The 27,632-nt window shown below is 35.0% G+C and overlaps 1 protein-coding gene across 1 annotated transcript in view; it reads right to left on the reverse strand.

Moving 5' to 3' along the window:
* The window catches only part of LOC100760342 (uncharacterized protein DDB_G0283697-like), a 36,340-nt gene extending 15,591 nt beyond the window's left edge, over positions 1-20,749 (reverse strand). Inside the window, exons 1-2 of the mRNA XM_027433033.2 lie at positions 19,936-20,749; positions 15,764-15,853 (exon numbers count right to left, since the gene is read on the reverse strand). Of these exons, the coding sequence (XP_027288834.2) occupies positions 15,764-15,853; positions 19,936-20,749 (904 nt within the window). The remainder of the gene's footprint in view (positions 1-15,763; positions 15,854-19,935) is intronic.
* Between the last annotated feature and the right edge of the window lie 6,883 nt (positions 20,750-27,632).

Consider the following 27,632-nt stretch of genomic DNA (forward strand, 5'->3'; position numbering starts at 1 on the left):
AAATCAGTTATCAGGCATTTGTGGCAAGTGTTTTACACTCTGCCCCAAGAAAACAAATCTTAAAAAATGAGTAGACTCTTAGAGAAGACCTAGTGTGTCTGTGGAATACTGAGATTTAGATAGCAGGCTATTTAGTGTGAGTTCTCTCTTGAATAAGGCCATTTGAACAAAATGTTGGCATGGTGACTATTTTTATAATGTACAAATACCAATATGAAAAGTCAAAGCAAACACTAAAATGGAAATTTGTTCAAAACTATGGAACCAGATACATATCCAGAAATAGATTATAATGAAATTGAGATATATTATTTACTTAAAACATAAATCAAAATAATAATCATAAGTATACTCAGCATAAGGAAAAAAGATATTAACAAATTGAGAATTTCAAAGGTATCATGCTAAATAATAAATATATATATATATAATTATAATAGAAAAACAGTTAATATAATAATTAAAATAAAAAAATTTACTAAAGTAGATCAATAGCAAGCTAATACATAAAAGGAAAATGAAATAAGAAGATAGCTGGAAATTAGGGGGAAAAAGAAAAGAGCAATGAAATTACAAGGAAGATATAGTATAGTGGCAAGTGTATCAGTATACACATTTTTGCAAACTCAAGCATGGAGAACAAGAAAAATTTATTTGAAGAAATATGGACAAAAGTCCCTAAATTAGGGAAGAAAGTGATTATGAAGTCATATAAACTCAATATAAGGCAAAGACAAAAACATAATCAAAACAGCAAATAAAAAATTTAAAAATAAGAAAATTAGTTATGATCACAGAGGAATTACTGTTTGCATATTTAGTAACAGAAAGAATAAAGGGAAAAAAGAATCAGTTGATATATTCAAAGTACTATAATTAATAAAAACTGCTAACCCAGGGTATTAAGTCATGCAAAATTGTTTTATAAAGTAAATAAAGAGAAACATTTTATCTTGTAAACAAAAGATTATGGAATTTCTCTAATTCTGAACTGCTTTACAGGAAATTCTAAAGAAAGTTATTCAAATAGAGATAAAAGGATATTAAGTATGAAAACATAAAATTATAAGCATACTAGTAAATGTATGAACTAATACAGCCTATTTTAATACTGTATCTGTGTTGAGTAAATGAGCTTTAATCCTACTATAAAAGACAAAACTCTGGACTATTAAAATATTTTTTATAAAAATGCTAATTGCTACCCATCTCCTGAGACCTCAGCAGCTCCCTGGGACACAGACATCTACTGCCCAGAGAGGACTGAGAGTGGCCCCTTGGGACAAAGACATCTACTACACAGAAAGGATTGAGAGAGAGAGGACAGGATTGGTTCAAGAATCAAAGACACTGCCTGCACTAACAGGAAGAAGAGATGGGTAGACATCAATGCAAGAATACATTCAATACCTAAAGAGAAATACAGCAACACCAGAAACTAGTGGTACATTAGGAAGACTTGAATATCCCATCCCAGAAGAAAAACCTTAAAAGCGACTTTATGAAGATGGTAGAGGCCCTTAAAGAAGAAATGAAGAATTCCCTTACAGAAATGGAGGAAAAGACAAGAAAAAATGGAAAGAACTCAATAAATAAAGAAAGCCAAGAAAACCAAGAACGAACAAAGAAGTCCAAGATGTGAAAATTGAAATGGAGGCAATTTAGAAAACACAAACTGAGGGAATTCTGGAAATAGAAAATCTGGGTAAACAAATAGGAACTACAGATGAAAGCATACCCAACAGAATACCAGAGATGAAAAAGAATCTCAGGTGTTGAAGATATGATAGAGGAAATAGATTCACCAGTCAAAGAAAGTGTTAAAGCCAACAAAAGTCATAACACAAAATATCTAGGAAATCTGAGACAACATGAAAAGACCAAACCTAAGAATAATAGGGATAGAAGAAAGAAGAATTATCAGCTCAAAGGCACAGAAAATATATTCAACAAAATCACAGTAGAAAACTTTTCCAACCTAAGGAAGGAAATACCTACGAAGATACAAGAAGTTTACAGAACACCAAAAAGACTGGACCAAAAAATGTCCTCTCAACACCACACAATAATCAAAAACAAAATATACAAAATAAAGAAAGAATATTAAGAGCTGCAAAGAAAAAAGTCAAGTAACCTATAAAGGCAGACCCATCAGAATAACACATAATTTCTCAATGGAGACTCAAAACTAGAAGTTCCTGGACAGACATTATGTAGACTCTTAGAGACCATAGATGCCAACCCAGACTACTATACCCAGCAAAACTTTCAACCAACATAGATGGAGAAAACAAGATATTCCATGACAAAACCAGATTTAACTCATACCTGTCCACAAATCCAGCTCTACAAAAAGCATTAAAAGGAAAACTCCAACCCAAGGAGGTCAGAGGTACCCAGGAAAACACAGGTAATAGATAATCACACGCCAGCCAATTCTAAAAAAAAGGACACACACACACACACACACACACACACACACACACACACACACACACACACACACACACACACACACACGCCCCACCACAACCACCAAAAATTAACAGTCACATGTTAAAAATACACAATCACTGGTCATTGATATCCCTTAATATAGATGGACCCAACTTGCCTACAAAAAAGAACAGGCTAACAGAATGGGTATGACAACAGGATCTAACCTTCTGCTACATACAAGAAACCCACATCAATTTTAAAGATAGAAATTTCCTCAGAGTAAAGAAATGGGAAAAGACTTTCCAATCAAATGGACCTAAGAAGCAAGCTGGTATAGCTATCCTAATATCTAACAAAATAAGACTTCAAACTAAAGGTAATCAAGAGATGATGAATGGCATTTCATATTCATCACAGGAAATATGCATCAAGAAGTCTCAATCCTAGACAGGCGTTGTTGGTGCACGCCTTTAATCCCAGCACTCAGGAGGCAGAGGCAGGCAGATCTCTGTGAGTTCGAGGCCAGCCTGGTCTCCAGAGTGAGTGCCAGGATAGGCTCCAAAGCTACACAGAGAAACCCTGTCTCTAAAAACCAAAAAAGTCTCAATCCTGATCATACATGCCCCAAATACAAGGGCACCCACATTTGTAAAAGAAACATTACTAAAATTTAAATCGCACATCAAACCCCACACACTAATAATGGAAGACTTCAACATCCCACTCTCACCAGTGGACAGGTCTTAACAGAGAAATAAGGGATCTAACAGATGTTATGACTCAAATGAACTTACCAGACATCCATAGGACATTCCACCAAAACACAAAGAAATATACTTTCTTCTCAGCACCCCATAGAACATTCTCTAAAATTGACCACATATTTGGTTACAAAGCAATTCTCCACAGATTAAGAAAATATTGAAAGAACACACCTGTATCTTATTGGATCACCATGGCTTAATAAGAAATTATAGAGATTTCCTGGAATTCAATGAAAATGAATGTACAACATGCCCAAACTTATGAGACACCATGAAAGCAGTGCAAAGAGGAAAGTTCATAGCACTAAATGTCTACATAAGGAAGTAGGAGAAATCCCACACTAGGGAATTAACAAAACACCGGAAAACTCTAGAACAAAAAGAAGCAAACACACCCAGAAGGACTGGATGACAAGAAATAATAAAACCTAGGGCTGAAATCAATAAAATAGAAACAAAGAGAACAATAGAAGGAATCAATGAAACAAAGAGTTTGTTCTTTGAGAAAATAAGCAAGATAGACAAACCCTTATCCAAATGAACCAAAAGGCAATGAGAGAATGTACAAATTAACAAAATCAGAAATGAAAAGGGGGGGTATAACAGACACTGAGGAAATTCAGAGAATCATCAGATCATACTTGAAAAACCTATACCCCCAAAATTGGAAAATTTAAAAGAAATGGATAGTTTTCTAAATAGGTTTTTACATACCAAAATTAAATCAAGACCAGATAAACAATTTAAATAGAACTAAATCCCCCAAGGAAATAGAAGCAGTCATCAAAAGTCTTCCAACCAACCAAAAAAAAAAAAAAAAAAAAAAAAAAGCCCAGGACCATATGGTTTCAGAGCAGAAGTCTATCAGAATTTCAAAGAAGAGCTAACTCCATTACTCCACAAATTGTTACACACAATAGAAATAGAAGGAACATTGAAAAACTCCTTTTATGAGGATACAGTAACCCTGATACCCAAACCACACAAAGAAAGGGAACTACAGATCAATTTCCCTCATGAACATTGGCAAACCGAATTCAAGAATACATTAAAAAAATCATCCACCATGATCAAGTAGGCTTCATCCCACAGATGCAGGGTTGATTAAACATACAGAAATCTGTCAATGTAATCCACCATATAAAACAACTGAAAGAAAAAAAAACACATGATCATCTCATCTTATTAGATGCATTCAACAAAATCCAACAGCCCTTCATGATAAAGGTATTGGAGAGATCAGGGCTGTAAGGAACATATCTAAACATAATAAAAGCAATATACAGCAAGGCAACAGCCAAAATCAAATTAAACAGAAACTGAAAGTGATTCCACTAAAATCAGGAACAAGACAAGGCTGTCCTCTCTCTCCATATCTATTCAATACAGTACTTGGAGTTCTAACTAGAGCAATGAGACAACTAAGGGAGATCAAGGGGATACAAATTGGAAAGGAAGAAATCAAACTATCACACTATTTACAGATGATATGATAGTATGCATAAGTGACCTCAAAATCTATACCTAGTAAATCCTGCAGCTGATACACACCTTCAGTAATGTGCGAAGACTAACAAGACTAACTCAACAAAATCAGTAGCCCTGTTGTAATTTAAGAAAAGCAGTTCTCAAAAGACTCCACGTGACAGAGTTCAAGCAGAGGGATTTTTTTAATTAGGGAAAGATATCATAAAAAAGGGGAAAGGGGAGGGGGGAAGGAGACCAGCCTCTGGAGACAGAAGCAGCAGCAGAGAGGAAAGAAGGGCAGAGAGAGAGGGGAACAGAGAGAGGGAGAGAAGAAGATGGGAGGCGGGCAGGGTCCTATTGAAAGTGAACATAGTGAATAGGCACTAGTGGTTCTCTTATTGGCAGCAGCTGAGGGCATACCCTGTCAGTACCCAATGAGCAGGCCAGTGTAGATGCCTGAATACTAAAAATCCCTCCTATAGAAAAATGGTAAATGGTCTGAATAAGAAATCATATAAAGTTCATAATTTACAATAGCCACAAATATAAAATATCTTGGGGAAAGTCTAACCAAACAAGTGAAAGATGTGTATGATAATAACTTTAAGTTCCTAAAGAAAGAAATTGAAGAAGATATCAGAAAATGGAAAGATCTCCCATGTTCTTGGATAGGTAGGATCAATAAAGAAAAAATGGTAATCCTACCAAAAGCAATCTACAGATTCAATGCACTCCCCATCAAAATCTCAACATAATTCTTCACAGACCCTAAAAGAACAATACTCAACTTCATATGAAAAAAACCCACAAAACCAAGAATAGCTAAAACAATGCTGTACGATAAAGGAACTTCTGGAGGCATCACCATCCCTGACTTCAAACTCTACTATAGAGCTATAGTAATACAACAGGCTGGTATTGGCATAAAAAGACAGGTGGATCAATGGAATTGAATCAAAGACCATGACATTAATGAACACCTATGAACACCTGATTTTTGACAAAGATGCCAAAATGGCACAAAGGAAAAAGGAAACCATCTTTAGCAAATGGTGCTGGCATAACTAGATGTCAACATGTAGAAGATTGCAAATATATCCATATCTATAGCCATGTACAAAACTCAAATCCAAGTGGATAAAATGCCTCAACACAAAACCAGCTACACTGAACCTGATAGAAGAGAAAGTAGGAAGTAGCCTGGAATACATTGGCACAGGAGACCATTTCCTAAATGTAACACTAGTAGCACTGACACTGAAAACAACAATCAATAAATGGGACCTCCTGAAACTGAAAAGCTTTTGTAAGGCAAAGGACACTGTCAATAAGACAAATGACAGCCTACAAAATGGGAAAAGATCTTTACCAACCACGCATCTGACAGAGGGCTGATCTACAAAATATATAAAGAACTCAAGAAACTAGACATCAAAATACATAATAACCAAATTTAAAATGGGGTACAGAGTTAAATAGTTAAACAGAATTCTCACCAGAAAAATTTCAAATGGCCAAAAGATACTTAAGGAAATGTTCAACGTCCTTTATCAATAGGGAAATGCAAACCAAAATGACTTTGTGAAACCACCTTACACCTCTCAGCATGGCTAAACTCAAAGATACTGAGGGCAGCTTATGTTGGAGAGTATTTGGAGTCAGGGTAACACTCCTGTACTGCTGGTGGGAGTATAAACCTGTACAGCTATTTTGGAAATCAGTATGATGGTTTCCAAGAAAACTCAGAATCAATCTACCTCAAGACCCAGCAATACAACTCTTGGGCATATATACACACAATTATAACACAAGAACACTTTGTCAACAATGTTCATAGCAGCCTTATTCATAATAGCTAAAACCTGGGAACAACCTAGATCCCCCTGAACCAAAGAATGAATAAGGAAAATGTACATTTATACAATGGAGTACTACTCTGCTGTAAAAAATGAGGACCTCATGATATCTGCAGGTAAATGGATGGAATTAGAATGAAAACATCCTGAGTGAGGTAACCCAGACTCAGAAAGACAAACACAGTATGCATTCACTCAGACGTGGATATTAGATGGAAAGAAAAGGATAACCAGAATATAATCCACGGCTCCAGAGTAGTTAGGTAACAAGGAGTACCCTAAGAGGGACACATGATACTATCATTCAGACAAAGTGGCAGGCTACACAATGGAAAAAGATTTTTATAAATTACACATCTGATAGAGGGCTAATATCTAAAATCTATAAAGAACTAAAAAACTCCTGGACATCAAGAAAACAACCCAAATAAAAATGGGGTAGACATCAAAACAGAATTCTCAAAAGAGGAAATTTAAGTGGTTGATAAGCACTTTAAAGAAATGTTCAACAGCCTTAGTCATCAGGGAAATGCAAATCAAATATACTTTTGATATTTTATCTTAACACCAGTCTGAATGGGTAAGACCAATAAAACAAACAACACCTCATGCTGATAAGTATGTGGTGTACTGGAAAAACTCATCCAATGGGGAGTGCAAACTTTCACAGTCACTATGGAAATTAGTGCAATAGATCCCAAGAAAGATACAGCTGTACCACTCTTGGGTATACACCAAAAGGACTAGACATTCAACTAGAGAGACACTTGTTCAACCATATTCAATGTGGCTTTATTCATAATAGCAAGTAACTGGAAACAACCTGTATGTCTGTCGATGAATGGATAAGCAAAATGTGGTACATTTACTCAATGGAGTATTACTAATGAATTAAAAAAAATAAAATCTGGAAAATTGCAGGTAAATGAATGAAACTAGAAAAATATCCTAAGTGGGGGTACCCAAGACCCAGAAAGACAAATATAGTACGTATTCACTCATAGTGGATGTTAGCTATTAAATCATTGATAAGCAAGTGACAATCTATATAACCACAGTGGTTAGGTATACAGTCAGGGACTGGGGAAGGGATGCATCTCCCTAGGAAGGGTAAATAGAATATAGATAGACAAGGGAGGATGGGATGGGTGGTTGGAACAGAAGGATTAAACAAGGAGGTGGGAGGAAGGGGGAGCAATTAAGAGAATACAGGGAGGAACAGCTAAAACTAAGGGCCATTTGAGGGGTCATATGGAAACCTAATACAGTAGGTATTTCCTGTACTATATACATATATGAAGGCAGTCTAAATGAAATTGCAAAAAAATGGGAGAGATAGAGCTACAATTGGGTATCTCATCACCAAATTAAGCTTCCAACACTGGGAATGTGTTATGTTTAATTGAGTTGTTAGCCAAAGGAGCCCAATGGGAACCCTCAAACAACCCAGTCTATTGTCAAGGCTTTATGGTTGCTCTCCACAAACTGATGGTAAAGCCCCGTTGCTGAAGACAACACCTAAGTGACTCAATTGGGTAAGGAAACTTCAAGATGGTTCATACCTAGTGCCTCTACCCCATGGACTAATGTTCATGGTATTGGAAATTACTCTGCTTGCTACCATAGGAGAAAGGTAAACACCAGCCCAGCTATAAATGTTTAGATCTAAAATGGTGACCTGCCTCCAAGATAGACTGGGTGCAATCATGTCACAAATCTAGGAGCAACCAACTAATATTTGATTTGATTTAAAGCTCACTACATGAGTTGGAACCCATAACCAATACTGCTTAGGTGGCCACAAACCTGAGCCCAGCAGTCTAGGGGAAAACCAAATACAACTGTTCTGCTAAAGGAATATAGTATTAAAATTTCTCCTAATGACATTCTGCTATAATGCACAGACCAGTGCCTTCCTCAGATATCATCAGAGATTTGTCCAGCAGCAGATGAAAATAAATACAGAGACCTACACCCCCAAAAATGCAGAGTGGGAGACCTAGAAACACTTAGCCCTAAATGGGATGTCTCCATCCAATCCCTCAGGGCTCAGGGAACTCTGCAGAGGGGAGGTGGAAAGAGTTTAAGGACCAAAGGAGATGGAAGGTACCTTTTTTAAAGACTAGGGAACTGAGAAGAAACTTCTCAAAAGAAGAAATATAAAATTTTAGTTAATAATTCAAAAAGTTTCCTACATCCTTAGCCGTAAGGGAAATGCAGTAAAACTACTTTAAGATTTCATCTCACCCAAGAAAGAATGGCAATCATCGGGAATTTTACAAACAATAAGAAATGCTGGAAAGGACATGGGTGAGGAGGTATCTTATGCACCGTTGGTGGGAGTTTAAACTAGTGCATCCTCTTTGAAAATCAGTTCGAACTTTCCTCAGAAAACTAGAAATAGATACATTTATTATATCCAGAGCATACCACTCCTAGGCATATATTCAAATGACTATACGCCTTAATACAGAGACACTTCCATATCCATGTTCATTTTTGCCCCTCCATTCACAATTGCTAGGAAGGTAGGTGAATAAACATAGACACCCATCAACTGAAGAATGAACTGAGAATTTGGTACATATACACAATGGAATATTAATCAAATGTAAAAGAGAATAAAATAATGAAGAGAACAGGTTTTAGAAGAAATTATAAGTGAGTAGGAGTAACCAAGGCTCAAAAGACAAATTATATATTTCTCTTTTATATGTAGATTCTAGATAAATTTTGTTTTGTGTATTTAACTTGGAATACAAGTGAAATCTGGAAAACTGGAAATGGGCCATGGTGCCACATATTTAAAGGATAGTGGATTAAAAACATAGGTGAAAGGAAAGGATAATTGGGCTACTAGGGGCAGAATGACTCAAGCAAGAAGTGGACTAAAGGGGATGGGGAAATAAGAGATCAAAGGGAGGATTAACAAAAATAAAGTGTATATGAGGAAGCTACATGGGAACCTATAACCTAGTAACTCAAATAAAAATTTAATTAGAATGGAAATTATATGTGATATGAAAGAACAATGGAGAATATTAGAAACTAAAAGTTTAAGTGGGGATAGGGACACAGAGTAGGGAGCAGAAGAAAGGGGATTGGGTTGGGTTAAACAAAATTAATGATCCATTAAGTTTGTAAACTATTATACATATATAGAGTTTGAACAGAGGTACTACAAGGAGAACAATGCTGCTTCTCAAATAATATATGGGCTTAATGAAAATTTCAATGTCAGGCATGGGTTACTTTTCTGTCAGAGATTCCCTGAGAGGCACCCAAAACAATGAAGGATATATCTATTGCTCTTGGTTGCCCACTTTAACTAAATACCAAGACCCTACTGCTGGAGACACCACACATTCCACTTGTATGGTATAGAGAAATCATTCTTTTAAAATTGTTTTTGTTTTTTTTAATTGTTTTTGTTTTTTTAATTAAATTTTTTTGAGAAAACATTCTTGAACTGAGCATGATACTACCTTTCTCTTGGCTGGTTTTATAGTCCTACAAATTGCTATGCGGGCTCTTTGGTGAGAAAAGCCATCACTGCTCTTATAAAATATTGTAGTCTTCATGCTACAATACTCTCTTACCAGGCAAGATATACCCACTGGAACATTAATGAGAAGAATGTTTATGGAGTCACTGCCCACTGTCTTGATTGGATTTGAGGCTTGCTCCACAGGAGGGAATTTATGCCTGGTTCTATACACATAGTCAAAACCCATGACTAGAGAAATAACAAGCCCAAGGGCAGAACCTGGCAGAGGAAGAATCACTCATTTTCATTGTGAGTGGTGGCCAGTGGTAGGTTGCCCATGTGTCAGTGGATGATCCTGTGCATATGTGCAACACTAATTGGACTCAGTGTGTTATAAAACATTTGTAAAGAAGACATGAAGCTAGTAGGAAGATGTGTTAGAGTAAGAGAATGGGAAAATGGGTATGATCAAGATACATTATATAAATGTATGATATTTTCAAAAAATAAGCAGTGGGAAAATGTAACTGGAATGCCTTAAAAATGAGAGCATTTTAAAGAAACATTTCTGCCTTTTGCTCCGGCTATCTGGTCTGGTGAAAAAAGGCACACCATAGAATTGTAATTCCCTCAAGGAATAACACACTGGGAGAAGTGGCTTAGGCTTGATGATAGCCAGAGGGAGAGCTTATCAAGGAGAAGGGATCTCATATACCGCCAACATGAAAGCTTTTCAGGGTACCATGCAGGACAGACCAGAGTAAAGGCAATACTAAGTCAATTATGGTCATGACCACACCTTGACCAGCACTTAGTTATACATACCTTTTACCTTCTATTTAAAACTTAATCATATGTCAAAATGCCAACTATGGACTGGTAGGCATGTCCCTGTATTTCTTTGCTTCTTTTCCCAATTTTGTCACACTGACTAATCTCCTTTGTCTGTTCTTCACTATTATTTAGGTTCTTTTAATAAGTTTATTGAGGACAGGTGGCTGAACCCAGTTTGTTAGGATTTCCAGGGGCACAGCTCTCATCCTAAGTATGGCAACAATACTAAGATTTTGGAATCTTTGGTAGGTGATTAGATTAGATAAAAACATTCAAGTGAAAACTTCTGGTTTGAATCCAAGTTGATTCATAAGATAAGTAAAAGAAATCAGAGAATACACAGCAAATTGAATCTTCCGTGTTCCTTGTTATTTGTTTCCCTGTATCACCTTAGGACTCTGCTAAATAGAATGCCATCACAGGGTATATCCCCTCAAAGTTGTACCTTCAGAAAAATGTTACAAAAATCTTTTCCTTATATATTAACTTGCTTCACATACTGCATTATAGTACCAAAAATGAACTAATACATCAAGTCATATCTTCATTGTTATCATTAAAGCAGCTGCCTGTCCACTTGTTTTATTTCCAGAATCTCTATGAAGTTGTAATGGTAATTCTGCAAATTCTAAATTAACTGCTACTGCAAATGGGAAAATGCTTTCTATTAAAATGTAGCTAATTTGGATGATAAAAAGGATATGAATATATTAAATACTTATTACTTCATAAGTGCTAAAAGGATAATCCAGGTCAGAAAGGGGGTAAAAGAAATTAATAGGACACAATTCCATTGGCTTTCTCACTGAGGAATAATTTAAAATGTAAATGCTTTGAATGTAGAAACTTGAGTGAGTGATTAGAACCAATCTTTTTTGTTTCTATTTTTTAATCTATCAATATATTTCAAGAAGGAAACAAAATGTGCAGGCAATTTCTAGATGTATATATAATGGAAGTACTTTAACTTTTTTTCAAATAAACAATTGTTACATAAGATGTTTACTCATAATTTCTGATGATTTTACCACTCTGTAAATATTTTGGGGCAAGTTGATTTGAACTCTAAAAAGGAAGACAAAAAAGTTTAGTGGATTCTTGTTTGTCACTGAGACTTGGAAATAATCTGACTCTGCTTTCTTGGTTCTGCTTTTCTAAAAGAAAGCTACTGGCTTATTTTGTCTTGGCTTTTTATTATTGATTTCATATGACCTTATAGCCTAGACCTAAATCTATACTCTAATAGACTTGCTATCTCAGACCTAATAGTAAGCTGTGTCAAACAGCAGTCACTCTATTCGATAAAAAGTATGTCAGAATTTGCACACTTCTACATGTACCCACAAACTCACAAAACCTCATGATGAGTACTTCACTGTTTCTGGCTCATGAACAAATGTTTACAGGAAAGGGTTTGATTTTTAATTAGTTTGAAAACAAGAAGCTAATATCCTTTATATTTGTAACACAGAGACTGGTTGCATCCTAACTTGCTATTCTTCCCCATCCTGTACATTGAGGGAGAGCATACCACTAGGAGTGTAATCACTCCTGACATATTGGACTTTGGATCATCTCTGGGGCATGGCTCACTGCTGTTGTCTTGTACTCAATTTCAATATTAGCGTGGTTCATAAAAATGCACTAAGAGCCTGATTTACCTTATTTATCTACCACCCTGACATTTTAATACAGAAATCTGATTGCTAAATGCAGCTATCCCAGAAAAGAATTGATTTTTTATAGGCTGACCATAAGATCATAGTATGAATAGTGAAATATCATGTAAAGCTATTTTTAAAGGAGGAGTCCCAGTGAGGCCTCAAATCAGACCAATGACTCTGCAATGAACACTTGCAAGTGAAGATATAGTGATGAAAGTGTTTACTGCATGACTCACTGTGTCACGTTATAGTTTCCATGGTGAGATTAATTTTTTCCTTTTTCACTTAAATTTTATTTTATTTTGGGGGGTAGTTTGCAAGGGCAGATGGCAAATATGAAGGGACAGAGAAATGAGTAGGTGATATGAAAACACAAACAATAAATAAAAAGGAAGTTAAAAATAAATAAATGATTTTGGGCAGAATTATATTTACATAATTTCCTTCATTCCTCTAAATCCTCCCATGTATTCCTCCTTTCTCTCTTTCAAATTCTTGGCCTCTTTATTCTTAAACTGTTGTTATATACATGTTTGTTTGTACGTGTATTTGTACGTGTGTGTGTGTGTGTGTGTGTGTGTGTGTGTGTGTGTGTGTGTGTGTGTGATAAATTCAACTTGCTCAGTCTATATAATGTTATTTGGAAACAATATAACTTTGGAAACAATATAACTGGGGGACAGTAATTAAGCAACAAATAATGAATTTTGATGCAATTTCACTTCTAGAAATATTACCAGCAAGAAATGAAACACATAGCATCATAGAATCTTTTGAAAACATTTAGAGAGACCTTATTCATTGTATCTGAGCTTGAATGAATATAATCAATTTATAGGTCTGTATATAAAATGTGATAATGCCTAATATGGAATATTGTTCAATCATAAAAAGTATGATATACACTATCATAGAGTAAGCTTGAAGTAATTATACTTATTAAATGAATGTAGTGATAAAGTGGCATTCATCATATGATTCAATTAATATAAAATAAGTAAAATAGGGAAACTGACAGAAAGTTGTTTAGTTGTTTCTGAGGGAAGATGCATAGGTAATATTTGTAGTGTTGTCATGGTACTGATAAAAATATTCTAATAGAATTGATAGTTGCATATGTCTGTGAATATATTAAAAATCACTGAGTTTCATACTTTATTGGGTGAATTACATCCTAAACCATTAAAAATATATTGAATAAGAAATAGAGTAATAAAAAAGCTATGTAAAGATGAACAATACACAGAGAGTCTGGATACTACATGCTATATTCATTTCTTTAAATTGTTTGCTGAAGAAAGAACTACAGCTGCTAAAATACATTTGATTATAACTGCTGCTAAATTAATCCAACTTATATATGTTAAAAAGGCTTTGACTTCAGAATTTAAATATAAGGACAGGTTACTTGGGAAAAGAGTTTTTGCTTGTATTTACACAGAAAATGTAAAGCTATGGATTCCTTCCAGACTAATATGGTTTGATGAAGTAAGACCCCCTGAAACAGTGTCTCAGGAAGTCCAACATCTATAACAGCTGAGAGGATGAAGCCTTACAGACTACAGAAACAAGGACCTGGCTAGGTTTCTTTGTTTTGTCATGATCCCCATGTTATGGACAGCACCCCTAACTAGCAGGAAGCAGTTTGGAAAGAACAATGTCTAAATTCCCAAATATTGTTTATAAATTTTTGTTTTCATTTAAATGGAGTTGATTATAAATGGTTAATGATCACAACCAATGTCTTTTTTAAAGGAAAGAAGGGGAAATGATATAGAAATGTATACTTTGTATTGGAATGGATTTTTATTTGTTGATACAAATTTAAGATCAATTTTGTTATATGTATATTTCTCCTCTTGTTTAGGTATTGTGTTTATACAGATCTTTAAAATGTAATGCATAATTAAATACAGATTGTATATAGTTACCTATAATAGCCAAACTTAACAGTTAGATTTGTTATGTTTTCTAGATATACAGAGATATATTTTAAACGGATATTCTTCAAACATTTCAAAGACATTCAGAATATGGCACTTAAAATGGTTTAGGGTTTTTCATGACAGTGAGACACAACTGCTCCTGGCACACCAATTATGTAATAAAGGAAGATGGGCATAGAAGAAACTCAATGTGGAGTTTGCTTTCAATATGGCAAGACTAGCCATTTGGGTAAGAACTGTTCTTGCCTGGACTGTTTGACTGTTGCTGTATAAACTGGACATGCAGGACCCACAGGAAAGTGACTGCTATACTTGTAAAACAACATGGACAGTCCTAAAGTGTTCCTGCTTCATGGAAGAGTCTGCCAGACATTCTACAGGACACATAGAAAAGTGACTGACAAACTGCCAATGCAGGTAGACAGTTTAAAATTTCCTGCTTCACAAAGAAGTCTTCCAGACACACTGTGGCCTATAGCCTGAAGATGGATACCCTGACATTACATTGGAACTTTGGGTGACTGTCCAGGTAGAGAGATGTCTCTGTCAGTTCTAGAGTTTATATATTATCCTCCTGTGGTCTTTGATGGAGTTGAAGACAGATACTTATAGTTTTCCTTAGTTAGGATAAAAGATAAGTTACATATAAGACTTTAGACTCACAAAGATAGGATAGATGATAAAGTTATTTTCTTTAAATCTTACTAAACATTATTCAACTAAATATTGTAGCTATAGTTCTTACTTGATAACTGTTTTGTTATATATTTTACTATGTTAATGTTAAAACCCTTTTTTTCATTTAGACAGAAAAGAGGAGATGATGGGGGAAGTCCTTCTGTGTATATGTTTGTCTTATTGGTTGATGAATAAAGCACTGTTGGCCAATAGGGAAGCAAGATAAGTGGGACTAGAAGTCAAGGAGAATGCTGGGAAATGTAGTAAAGAGTGGAGAGTCGCCATGTGATCCAGGGAAGAGAGGACACATGAGGCAGGCATCCTCAGTAAGACACGTCCTTGTAAAAATATATACATTAATTAATGGGTTAATAATTAAGTCGGAGCTAGCCATTAAGAAACCATTGCCAAAGGCCAACAGCTTTATAATTAATATAGTGTCTCATGTTTTATTTGGGGTTTACTCAACACTGGGACCAGGCTGGTGGGAAGAGTTATTGTAACATGTATTATTATGTATTATATTATCTTGTAACAACTCTAACACTTCAGAGTCTGAATTTATTTTCCCAAATAATAACAAATAACTTGATTAAATTCTTAGACAATTTCTACTGAATATACTCACATCTGTTATCTTTTTGTTGTAGAGACTTATGCTCTTCAGTTTTCTTTTCCTGGCCAAGCTTAGGAGTCAAGATCACAGGCCTCCAAAAACCTAGAATCATATTAAACAGATTCAGTTATTTTCCAACTACTAATAAAATGGTATTATTTAAAAGAATGTTTACTACATAATTCCATATTAAAAATCTTATTTGATACTGTAACATCATTTTCAAATATACTTATTTGTAATGGTACTCTTATTCACAAATTTCATAAAGCTTACTAAAGCCATATAAAAAATAAAGTTTAAAATAATGTTACAAGTTGGAAACAAAGGCAATAGTACGTGGACTTTGGACATTTATTAAAACTGTAGAACCAACTCACTGCATCCTTGTAGAAATGTAGTGAAATGACTGTAGTGTGTGTGTGTCTTCTATCAAAAATATAAACCATCGAAGACAGGAAAAATGAAGTTTAAATAAATGTCATACACCATTTAGTCATAAAATGCTAGTCTCTTCTACCACAGTTCTAAGCAACCACTAAGATATCTTTTGCCTCTATAGATTTATACTTTAGGACACTTTAAATACACGGGAAGGTGCAACATGTGTTTCTTTTTTATTAGTTGTTTGTACTCAGAATAATGTCTTCCAGGTTTACCTATGACATACCAAAAAATGAACACTGCCTTTTTTGTATTGCTAAATAACATCATCCACTGTGCAGACATGCAACATTTCACTTATCCACTCATTATTTGCAGAGTATATGAGCAGTCTCCACATTTTAGCTATAATGAATAATGCTGCTACAAAGTTGCCTCTTGGGCAAAAATGGTGTTCTGTGATAGGATGGTAGTGATGTTTAAACTAGTTTGTGAATACCCTGCAAACTAATGTTTCACAAATTTTATGGATTTGTCTTATTTCTCCAAAGAAGTTATATTCCTGCTCTATGGGTTTTGTATTTATTGTTTCTCTTTCAGGAATACTCATCCTCAGATGTTACCAGTTTCCTTCAGGTCTATTCTCATTCACTTTCTCAATGTGCTTTTCTCTTGCCACATATATGGTATGCATTTAAATATCCTATATATGCAACACACACACACACACACACACACACACACACACACACACACCTTTATTGACTATTTTTCTTTCATTAAAGGACATGCTACCTCAAAGCAGAAAAAAATGGAGTTTAAAATGTTATGGCATGTACTTTATGCAACAACTAAAAATACAGTCAGATTTGAAAACTTTGTAGCAAGTTCATAAAAATAGAGTGACTAGCTGGCCAAAAAAGTCCTATCTACTTAGTGAACATAGTCACAGAATGAAAGTGACTTCATTTTGGGAGTGGGAGATACAGCCAACTCTTTTCCTTACATCTATTTACTGTTATAAAGAGAATGTGATAAAGGATGCCTTTGTTTTATTGCTCATTTGGAAATGAAGAGGAGGTGTATAGCACAAAGAGCAGGTTTTTATCTTTGTATAAGCATATCTTATTTATTAATAAAAAGGGAAAATCAGATATAACAAAACTGAGTAAATTTATCAGCAGACATTTTGTTAAAGAAGGCATATAAGAACACTTTCCTTATACTTAGGAATTTTAATTGTAGGTTTAAAATTATACTCAATTGTAGGTTTAAAATTATACTCAGAGTATCAGTTTATATTTTTAATATATAATATGTACAGATGAGTGAGGAATCCCAGATACTCCACCAAAAACTTTTTTAATTTTAAATATTTTATTTATTTTACATACCAAACACAGTTTCCCCCTTCTCCTCCCATTTCCCCACCTCATTTCTATCCCCTAATCCACTCCTCAGACATGATAAGGCCTTCCAAGGGGAGTCAACAAAGCCTGGCATATCAAGTTGAAACAGGACCAAGCTCCTCCTCCTGCATTAAGGCTGAGCATGGAATCCCACAATAGGGAATGGGCTCCAAAAAGTCAGCTCATGCTCCAGGGACAGATCCTGGTCCCACTTCTAGCGGCCCACAAACAGACCAAGCTACACAACTGTCACCCACATGCAGAGGGCCTAGATCAGTCCCATGCAGATTCCCTAGCTGTTGGTCTAGACTCCTGAGCTCCTAGGAGCTCAGATCAGCTGTTCCTGTGGGTTTCCCTGTCATGATCTTGACCCCTCAGGCACGTATGTTTTAATACTTGGTGTCCAGTTAGAAGAAATGTTTGAAAGGATTATGAGTTGTGGCCTTTTTGGAGTTAAGTTTGGCCTTTTTGGAGGATTGTGTTACTGTGGGTAGGTTTTCAGGTTTCAAAAGCCCATGGCAGGCTAGTTTCGCTCTCCCTCTCTACATGCAAACTTTGGATCAGATTTGAGTTCTCAGCTACCGATCAAGCAACATGTCTGCCTGCCTGAAGTCATGCTTCCCACCATGATAATGGATTAACTCCTGAAACTGTTAAGTAAATCCCCATTAAATGCTTCCTTTTATAATTTGCCTTGGTCGTGGTCTTTTATCCATAGCTACAGTAACCCTAACTAAGGTATACAATTATAAACTAAATTCACAGATATATCTGAGAAAATACTAGACTAGGAGTTTCTGTACTCTAGCTTGGTCAATAATTACCTATGTGGCCATTTAGGGAAGATGTCTACTTGGGCTTTAGTTCTCAACATTTATAGTATGCACTTATATACTATATCATTATTACTGTTTATTTTGTGTACACTCACTCGTGTGCTTGCACATAGCTAGGGGTGTACATATATGTGCAGGCAGACACACCTTTGTGTGTCCATGTGGGTGGAGGTCAGAGATCAACATCAGGCATCTTGCCTCAGAGTTTTTCATTTTTTTTTTAAAAGTATGTCTCTCAATGGGAACTTGAGCTGTCTGATTAGCTGAGGCTGGCTGGCTGGCCGGACATTGAGTCCTAGGAATGATACCATTTCTGCCATCCCAGCACTGAGATTAAAAGCATGTACTAACAAATTCAATTTTTTTTACAATTTTTTTCTAAATTAGAAAATCCAGGATAAAATGTTAAAATATATGTATCATAATAATGCTTGTAAACTAAGACAATATATTTAGGTAACACAAAGTTCAAAGTCTACAACAAATAACTTGAACTTCCTAATTTCATGGTTCTTAATGGGAAATACCTCTTAGAGTTGTCTAATAGTGCATCTTCATGGTCAGCAACATAAACACTAGAGCATTAGTTCACATCCTATTATTTATTGTGCTATTTTGGTTACTTATTTGTACATCCATTTGTAAAATAAAGATGATAATAGTAACCTACCTTCTAGTATTTGAAGGACTTAATACATTTATATATGTAAAATCTGTGAGCTTTAATAAACTAGGGCCACTGAATCAACATAAATTAGTACATGTAAAGTATTTATAGTAGTTCATAGCAATTTTATATAAAACATATATATTTGCTCTCAAGAGTCACTTAAATTGTCTAGGGCAGTGGTTTTTAACCTTCCTAAATCTTTTAATATAGTTCCTAATGTTGTGGTGACCCTCAACCACAAAATTATTTCTGTTATTACTTCATAAATGTAATTTTGTGATTGTTATAAACTGTAATGTAAATGCCTGATATGCGGTATATCTGACATTCGATCCCTGTGAAAGTGTCATTTCCCCCCAAAGAGGTCATGACCCACAGTTCTGGGAGCTGGAGGATTATAATAATGTATATTATGATAAAATTAACACAAGTAACAGATAAACACAAACAATTCATTGAAAATTATGTAACTTGAGGAAAACCTTTATGAGAGAAGAAAGGTAAATGCTGATGTGTTTAGGCTTCTATGCTTATATCTCTTTACAATAACTAAACAGGAAAAATCTCCTTTTACTTATTCCAGAATGATAGAAGTTAAATTTACCATTGTGTTCTTAGGCCAGAATAGACACTGCTTTTATATGCATTTTTAACTTCCCTCCTTTTAAAATAGAAGAGATAAAACTTTACTTAAAGTAAGATGATATTCCCATTTTGAAAGTGAAATAAAAATCTGGTATGAAGATGTTTTATTTCTGAATTTTGTATTTTCTTAAGTGGTTTCAGTCCCAAATATATCAAAGTAACTGACATTTTGGGAAATGTTATGTTGCTATTAATAAAATTTGTAAGTTATTTTCAAAGACTACATACATTTTAGCTTACCTGGAGGACGATTCTCCTTTCTACGAGCACCAAGCCGGTGTGCTTCTTTTTGTGAATCATAGCGGTCAGTCTCCAAGAGATGTTCTCTTTCTTTAGCCACTTGAAACCCCTTATTGTCAAATCCCTTCTCTCTCTTTATGGGGTATCTTTTACTTTCAGGTTCATTTTGATCACTTTCATTTCCGGGTTTTTTCTGATATTTTTCAGAACTGGAGTCTACTTGATCTTTTTCAGTGATACTCTGAAATGTTTGAAGGTCACCCTGACATTTTCCAAAGCTATCTTGAGGTACTATAGACCTAAACTGGTATTTTCCAGAGCTATCCCAGTGTCCACTATGACCAGAATCTAACTGTTTTCTTTTAGCATCTAACCATTCCTGCAGAGACTCAGATTTATGAGCCACCTTGAGTCTTTCTAAGTTACAGGAACTTTTGCATATTTCAGCCTTCTTCATGTGCTTCGCAGAATCAGAGGACATCACAGGGCTTTCAGAATCTGAGTTCACTGTTCTTCTTTCAGACCAAGAATGCTTTGGGAGCTTGTTAATAGCAGTTTTTATATCCATGAAACATTTCACAGCGGCTGAGGCTAGCTCATGTCTTTCTGAATCTGAGTCTGTCTCACTTGTTGCAGATTCAGAGTCCTCCATATATCTCTTAGATCTTCGCTTTTCTGTTTTTTCTACTTGTATCAGATGTAGCTTAGACACTGATACTCTACCTTTTTCTGTGCCTGATTCCACTGCATAGCTCTCAGAATCAGGAATCGTCCAGAAATTTTCAGTCTCCATCACTGTTTTCTCAGATGCCATTAGACGTTTTATAGAATCTGAAGCCATTTGACGTTTTTCTCTTTTCTTCCTTTCATTATCAGAGTCAGAGTCTCTTTCAGAGTCAGAATCTTCCAGGAACTTTTCTGAGCCTGAGGGCACCCAATGTTTCAGAGATCTAGATTCCACCTGGCACTGTTCAATTCTCACCAGCTGTTGCCCTGTCTTACTCAAGTCTTCAACAGAGACTGACTCCATTTGATCATTTTCTGCTTTTAACAGGTGTTTTCTAGAGTCTGAATCCCTAAGAGACTTTTCTGAGTCAGAAGACTGTTCCAACTCAAAATCTGACACAACACCTCTATCAGAGTCAGAATTAATCATACACCTTTCAGAACCAGAGTCTATAAGAGGAGTATCACTTTCAATAATAGTTAAGTCTTGGAAAGTTTTATAGTAAAAAGAACCTCCCAAAATTTCAGATGCATTTGTATCAGAAATTTCTGTTTCAGATTTGCTTCCTTTGTCATGTTCCAGTGTAACTGCTCCTTCATCACTTGAAGAAAAACAAACATAAATACATGTTTAAATATTTACAACTTGATACTAAGACATTATCTCTGTTGAAATTATTCTGTAAGAAAATACTATGGAGCATATAGTCCTATTTGTTGACTTATAAAGCAAAAGACAATATTAAGGTTTTTTGCAAAAAAAATAAGGATTATTGTGTTAATTATACACTCTTCCCTGACATTAACTATTTGCATATTCCCATAATTAATTATTTTCCAATGAACTTAAAAGTATTTCCCCAAGTAGACTACTTCTTAATACGTCATTTTTTCACTATCTAGTCAATATATTAACATTTAGGGATCAAGTATCACATTTAAAGTGTACTACAAATTAAAAATAGGATATTTTTACATTTAAGTCTAGGTGAAAATTGTATATAGATAGATCTGATTATTAGTGAGAGTTACCTTGGAGTGTCAACTCTTTGTGAAGATGAATAACTCTCAGATACTCCTTGATATGGAAAGGATGTATATTGAATGGAAGGTCCAGATGATAAGACTGTTGTAGTTATTGGCTGAAAAATAAATCACAAAGTTATAGCTTTTTCAGTTAAAAACAAAACACAACACACTAAAGCATTTACACTGGAAAGAATATCATCCTGATTAGCTACAAACTTGTGCTTGATAGGCTTTGTATGACCTTCTTGAGTAAAACCTCAGAATTAGTATTTAAAAATAGACATGGTAGACACATTATGGGATGTTTTGTTCATTATCTATGTTCATATAAACTAATTTCCACTCCTAAATACTAGAACAGTCCTATGCAACCCAGTCTTTGGACTGCATGTAACTAGCATTTGATTCAAAATAGAGTAAGCCTATCCTATTTGATAGAGATGTAGAGTTAGTATTCAGGAAAAATTTTTCCCTGCAGGTTGTGTGAAAATGAGGGTATGCAATCTTATTCTCTGTGCTAATTCTGTCATATGCTTAGAGAAGTATAACAACCTTTAGAGAAGAATAGAACAGAGCCATACATAGAGGAAGTAGATATAAGTGATCATATGCTTCTTTAAAAAGAGAGAAGGAAATATTTTCTATCAAGTTCTTGATATTTTTTCAGTTCCTTATTTAAGTTTCTCCTTAGCATTAACTCTATTTCCTGTCCCTGAATACTTTTAAAGTGATAAAAGATTACTAAATTAATTCCACCCCCATTTGTCCGTTTGTTTTCATTCTTCAAATGTAAGTAACACATTGTTCCTTTCACTCATAATGACTTTTTCTAAGAGAGCAGAATTGCAGCCAATATTTTACTGAAAATCTCTAAGTAGAAAATGCATATAACAAATGTGACTTTTACACACATGGAAAATACAATCACAGAAAGAAAGTTGAAGGATAGCCAAAATTAATTTGATTCAAGTGAGGAGACTTCTTTCTTTTATGTAAATTGAAAAGGACATAATAATATACATATACTATAACGTGTCATATATGTATGATATAAAAAAATTTCCATGATATCTCTTATATTTCAGAATTGATACTAATACATAAAAAGGTTTGAAATATACTTTCTTAGAAGATAACTGAAAGGCTTAAACAAGATACTTAGAAATTTTTGGAAATATAAATAATTATAAAATATACATGTTTAAAAATTAAAGATAACATTTACTTGCAAGGTAAATAAACAAGAAAAATATTTAAAATTTCCACATGACAGGAGAAGTGGATAGCAAATGGCATTTATATTCTTCTAAACATCTATCTAAAAGTGAAAAAACTCAGAACTTCTCTGACTCCTATTCTCAGCTATATATTAAAAGTAATTAAACCATGATTTTTTCAGTGGCTTGTTTTTGTTTTAGTGGTTTTGTGTTATTCATTCCTGTTCTGCTTTAAAATTTTATTAGGAGGCAGTCATTGAAAAAAGTGACACATTTTAAGTGGCATTTTCCTTTAAGTACCTTGACTCCATCACTCTATACTATTACATTTTCAATTTTTTCCAATTAGACCCCATTTACTTACTTTTTATATGTGTATGTGTATATTTTTTTCATGAAGAAAACATAATGTTTGTGTGAATCTGCATTATTTCACTTAATATGATTTTTTCCATCAATTTTACTACAAATGACACAGTTTCATTGCTCTTTGTGCATGAATGAAACTCCATTGTATATCTATACATTGTCTTTTTTCATTTGATGATGAACACCTAGGCTGATCCTATAATTTATATATTGGGAATAGTGCTATAATAAGCATGGTTGTTCAAGCCACTTTGAAAATAAGTATGATGTTCCTCAGGAAAATGGGAATCAGTCTACCACAAGATCCAGCAATTCCACTCTTAGGCATATACCCAAAAGAAGCACATTCATACAATAAGGACATCTGTTCAACTATGTTCATAGCTGCTTTATTGGTAACAGCCAGAACCTACTATCTGGATACCCCTCAACTGAAGAATGGATATAGAAAATGTGGTACATTTACACAATAGATTAATACTCAGTGGAAAACAACAACAGAATCTTGAAATTCGCATGCAAATGGATGGAACAAGAAGAAACCATGGATATAGAAAATGTGGTACATTTACACAATAGATTAATACTCAGTGGAAAACAACAACAGAATCTTGAAATTCGCATGCAAATGGATGGAACAAGAAGAAACCATCCTGAGTTAGGTAACCCAGTCACAAAAAGAAAAACATGGTACGTACTCCTCATATATGGATTTTAGACATAGAGCAAAGGATTACCAGCCTACAATCCAAGCCACATAGAAGCTAGGAAACAAGGAGGACCCTAAGAGAGACCTAAACATGGTCCCCTGGAGAATGGGAAAGGGACAAGATCTCCTGAACTAATTGGGAGCATGGGGGAGGGGAAAAGGAGCTAGGAGAAAGAGAAGGGGAGAAGAGGAGGGGAGGAGGACATGAGGGAGCAGGAATATTGAGTCAGGGGAAGAATAGAAGAGGGCAAGAAAAGAGATACCATAATAGAGGGAGCCATTATAGGTTTAAAGAGAAATCAGACACTAGGGAAATGTCCAGAGATCTACAAGCATGACCCCAACTAAGAATCTATGCAATAGTGGAGCGACTACCTTAAATGTCCTTTTCCAATAATGAGATTGATGACTATCTTATATGCCATCATAGAGCCTTCATCCAGCAGCTGATGGAAGTAGAAGCAGACACCCACAGCTAAAAACTGAACTGAATTCCTGGAATCCAGTTGCTGAGTGGGAGGAGTGGTGAGCAAAGGGGTCAATACAAGGCTAGTGAAACCCACAGAAACAGCTGACCTGAACAAGGGGGAGCTCATGGTCCCCAGACTGATAGCTGGGAAACCAGCATAGTACTGATCCAGACCCCATGAATGTGGGTATTAGTGATGAGGCCTCAGAAATCTATGGGGCCTCTTGTAGTAGGATCAGTACTTATCCCTAGCATAGGAATGGACTTTGGAATTCCATTTCACATAGAGGGATACGCCCTCAGCCTAGACATATGGGGCGAGGGCCTAGGTCTTTTCCCAAAGGGTATGACAGACTTTGAAGACCCCCCCCATGGAAGGCCTCACTCTCCCTGGGGAGCAGAAATGGTATTGGATAGGTGGGGTGTTAGTGGGGGGCAGGGGAGGGAAGGTAGAGGGAAAGGGGATTGACATGTAAAACAATCTTGTTTTTAATTAAAAAAAAAAAGAAAATAAGAAAACTAAAACAGGAAACTTTCCTGCAATCTGTTTCTGAATCATGAAACACTCATTTTGATATCATTAAATACCATTTAATAAGTTCTTTCAACTTTTATTAGAGGATTAAGAGTTGAGAGATATGAAAATAGGAAGAATTAAACATTTCAATTTTGTATCAAAATAAAACTTTACTATTGTTTATCTTAAATTTTAAAATACAGTGCATACTGAGGAAGCAGAGACAGCACAAGAGCTTGATTTACACAATTTCTAGGAAAGTTAGTAACAGATAGTAAAACCCCGACTCAAAAAAAGTACTGACAAATATAGCTCTACATTATACCACTTATTAAAATTAATTCCTACTTTCATAGTTTTGTTTTTATTTATATGGTTTTATGTAAAACATACAGATGTCATTAAAGGTATCCAATGATTCTGTCAAGGTAGCAAACTGAAATATTGTCAGCCAACCATTAAATATGCACACATTTTTTCACAGGATACCTCCATAAGTAATTAAACAAATTCTCAAGGGGAAATATGCTTCAATGTATTCAACCTTAATTGTTAAAGCTGAATGACTGGAAAGTGGCTGAAGAAAATCTCAATTGAATCTAGATAGCTAGTAGTTTGCTGTAAGAAAGGCTGTATCTCACATCTGCTTTCTCTGACCTAACTCTTGCTTATTTTTGTTTTAAAATCTTTTCTCAGCAATCACAATCCAAATGACATTTCTAAAATGCAACTCTGACCTTTCCTTGCATTTTATACTGTAACATTCGAAATTATTTATAGAAAATAATATGGCTAGTGAGTAACCTTCAAAATAATTGTGCTTAGTATGGTCAAGGAACTCTCTTGGGTTTATAAAGGAAAAACTAAGTTCCTTCTTTGGATGAAGGTGTATTCTGATAGCAAAGCTATCCTGACATAAAAGAAAAACAATACAATGTCACCATGATGACAAAATTTTATGGCACAATAAATATAGCAAGTGGGTATGGATTGAAGAAACCAAATGATGAAGATAGAAATCAGTTTTGAAGAGACAAAAGAATTCAAAATATTGACATCCTCAGCAACATAAAAAGACAAATAGTAATGAATAAAGAGAATTTAAAGAAAGTAGTCAATTATAACTTGGGTAATAAATACATAAATAAACACATGAAACCAAAAATTAGAGGTATTAGGAATATAAAGTGTTACAATTTCAGTGGATACTTTCACTTATGAGTGTAAGTATTTGAGTGTAAGTATTCATAATTGAATTTCAAATAAAAGACCAACATAAAGATTTTGAGTAAGAGAATGATGCTGAATAACAAAGAACCATTTGCAGAATAAATGGGCTTCTTTTGCAATATATAGAATAGCTGATTAGTTTGGAAGTTATTAGCTTTTAGGTTTTCAATGTGCATGCATCATTGATAATAGCAATAGAGGTTAGGTAGTTAGTACGAGATTAGGGGAGGGGACAGGAGTTTCCAAGGAAGAAGAGATAGAATATAGTTTTATAAAGGGATTAAAGGGAAATGAGAATATGAGGGGTGAATGGTGAAGCTAATGGGAGGGCAGGTTAAAGGAGGGAATCTGGAAAAAAAATTTAAAAAGGAGGTAATTAAAAAACTCAAAGAACTGTACCATAAGAATTTTGAGATTCTAAAAAAGGAAATTAAAGAAGATACTAGAAAATGGAAGGATCTCCAATGTTCTTGGATAGGTAGGATCAACATAGTAAAAATGGCAATCTTGCCAAAAGCAATCTACAGATTCAGTGGAATCCCCATCAAAATCCCAACACAATTCTTCACAGACCTTGAAAGAACAATTCTCAGCTTTGTATGGAAAAACAAAAGACCCAGGATAGCCAAAACAATCCTGTACAATAAAGGAACTTCTGGAGGCATCACCATCCCTGACTTCAAGCTCTATCTATTACAGAGCTATAGTCCTGAAAACAGCTTTGTATTGGCACAAAATAGACAGGTAGACCAATGGAATAGAGTTGAAAACCCCAATATTAACCCACACACCTATGAACACTTGATTTTTGACAAAACAGCTAAACTTATATGATGGAATAAACAAAGCATGTTCAACAAATGGTGCTGGCATAACTAGATGCTGGAATGTAGAAGACTGCAGATAGATACATGGCTATCACCATGCACAAAACTCAAGTCCAAATGGATCAAAGATCTCAACATAAATCTAGCCACACTGAACCTATTAGAAGGCAAAGTGGGAAATACCCTTGAATTAATTGGTACAGGAGACCGCTTTTTGAACATTACACCAGTAGCACTGACACTGAGATCAACAATTGATAAATGGGACCTCCTGAAACTGAGAAGCTTCTGCAAGGCTAAGGACACAGTCAGCAAGACAAAACGGCAGCCCACAGACTGGGAAAAGATATTCACCACCCCCACATCTGACAGAGGGCTGATCTCCAAAATATACAAAGAACTCAAGAAGTGAGTCTCCAAAACACCAAACAATCCAATTAAAAAGTGGGGAACAGAACTAAATAGACAATTCTCAATAGAGAAATCTAAAATGGCTGAAAGGCACATAAGAAAGTGTTCAACATCCTTAGCCATCAGGGAAATGCAAATCAAAACAACTCTGAGACACAATGTTACTCCTGTCAGATTGGCTAAAATCGAAAAT

The sequence above is a fragment of the Cricetulus griseus genome, chromosome X (genome assembly GCF_003668045.3).
Source record: "Cricetulus griseus strain 17A/GY chromosome X, alternate assembly CriGri-PICRH-1.0, whole genome shotgun sequence".
Classification (NCBI taxonomy): domain Eukaryota; kingdom Metazoa; phylum Chordata; class Mammalia; order Rodentia; family Cricetidae; genus Cricetulus; species Cricetulus griseus.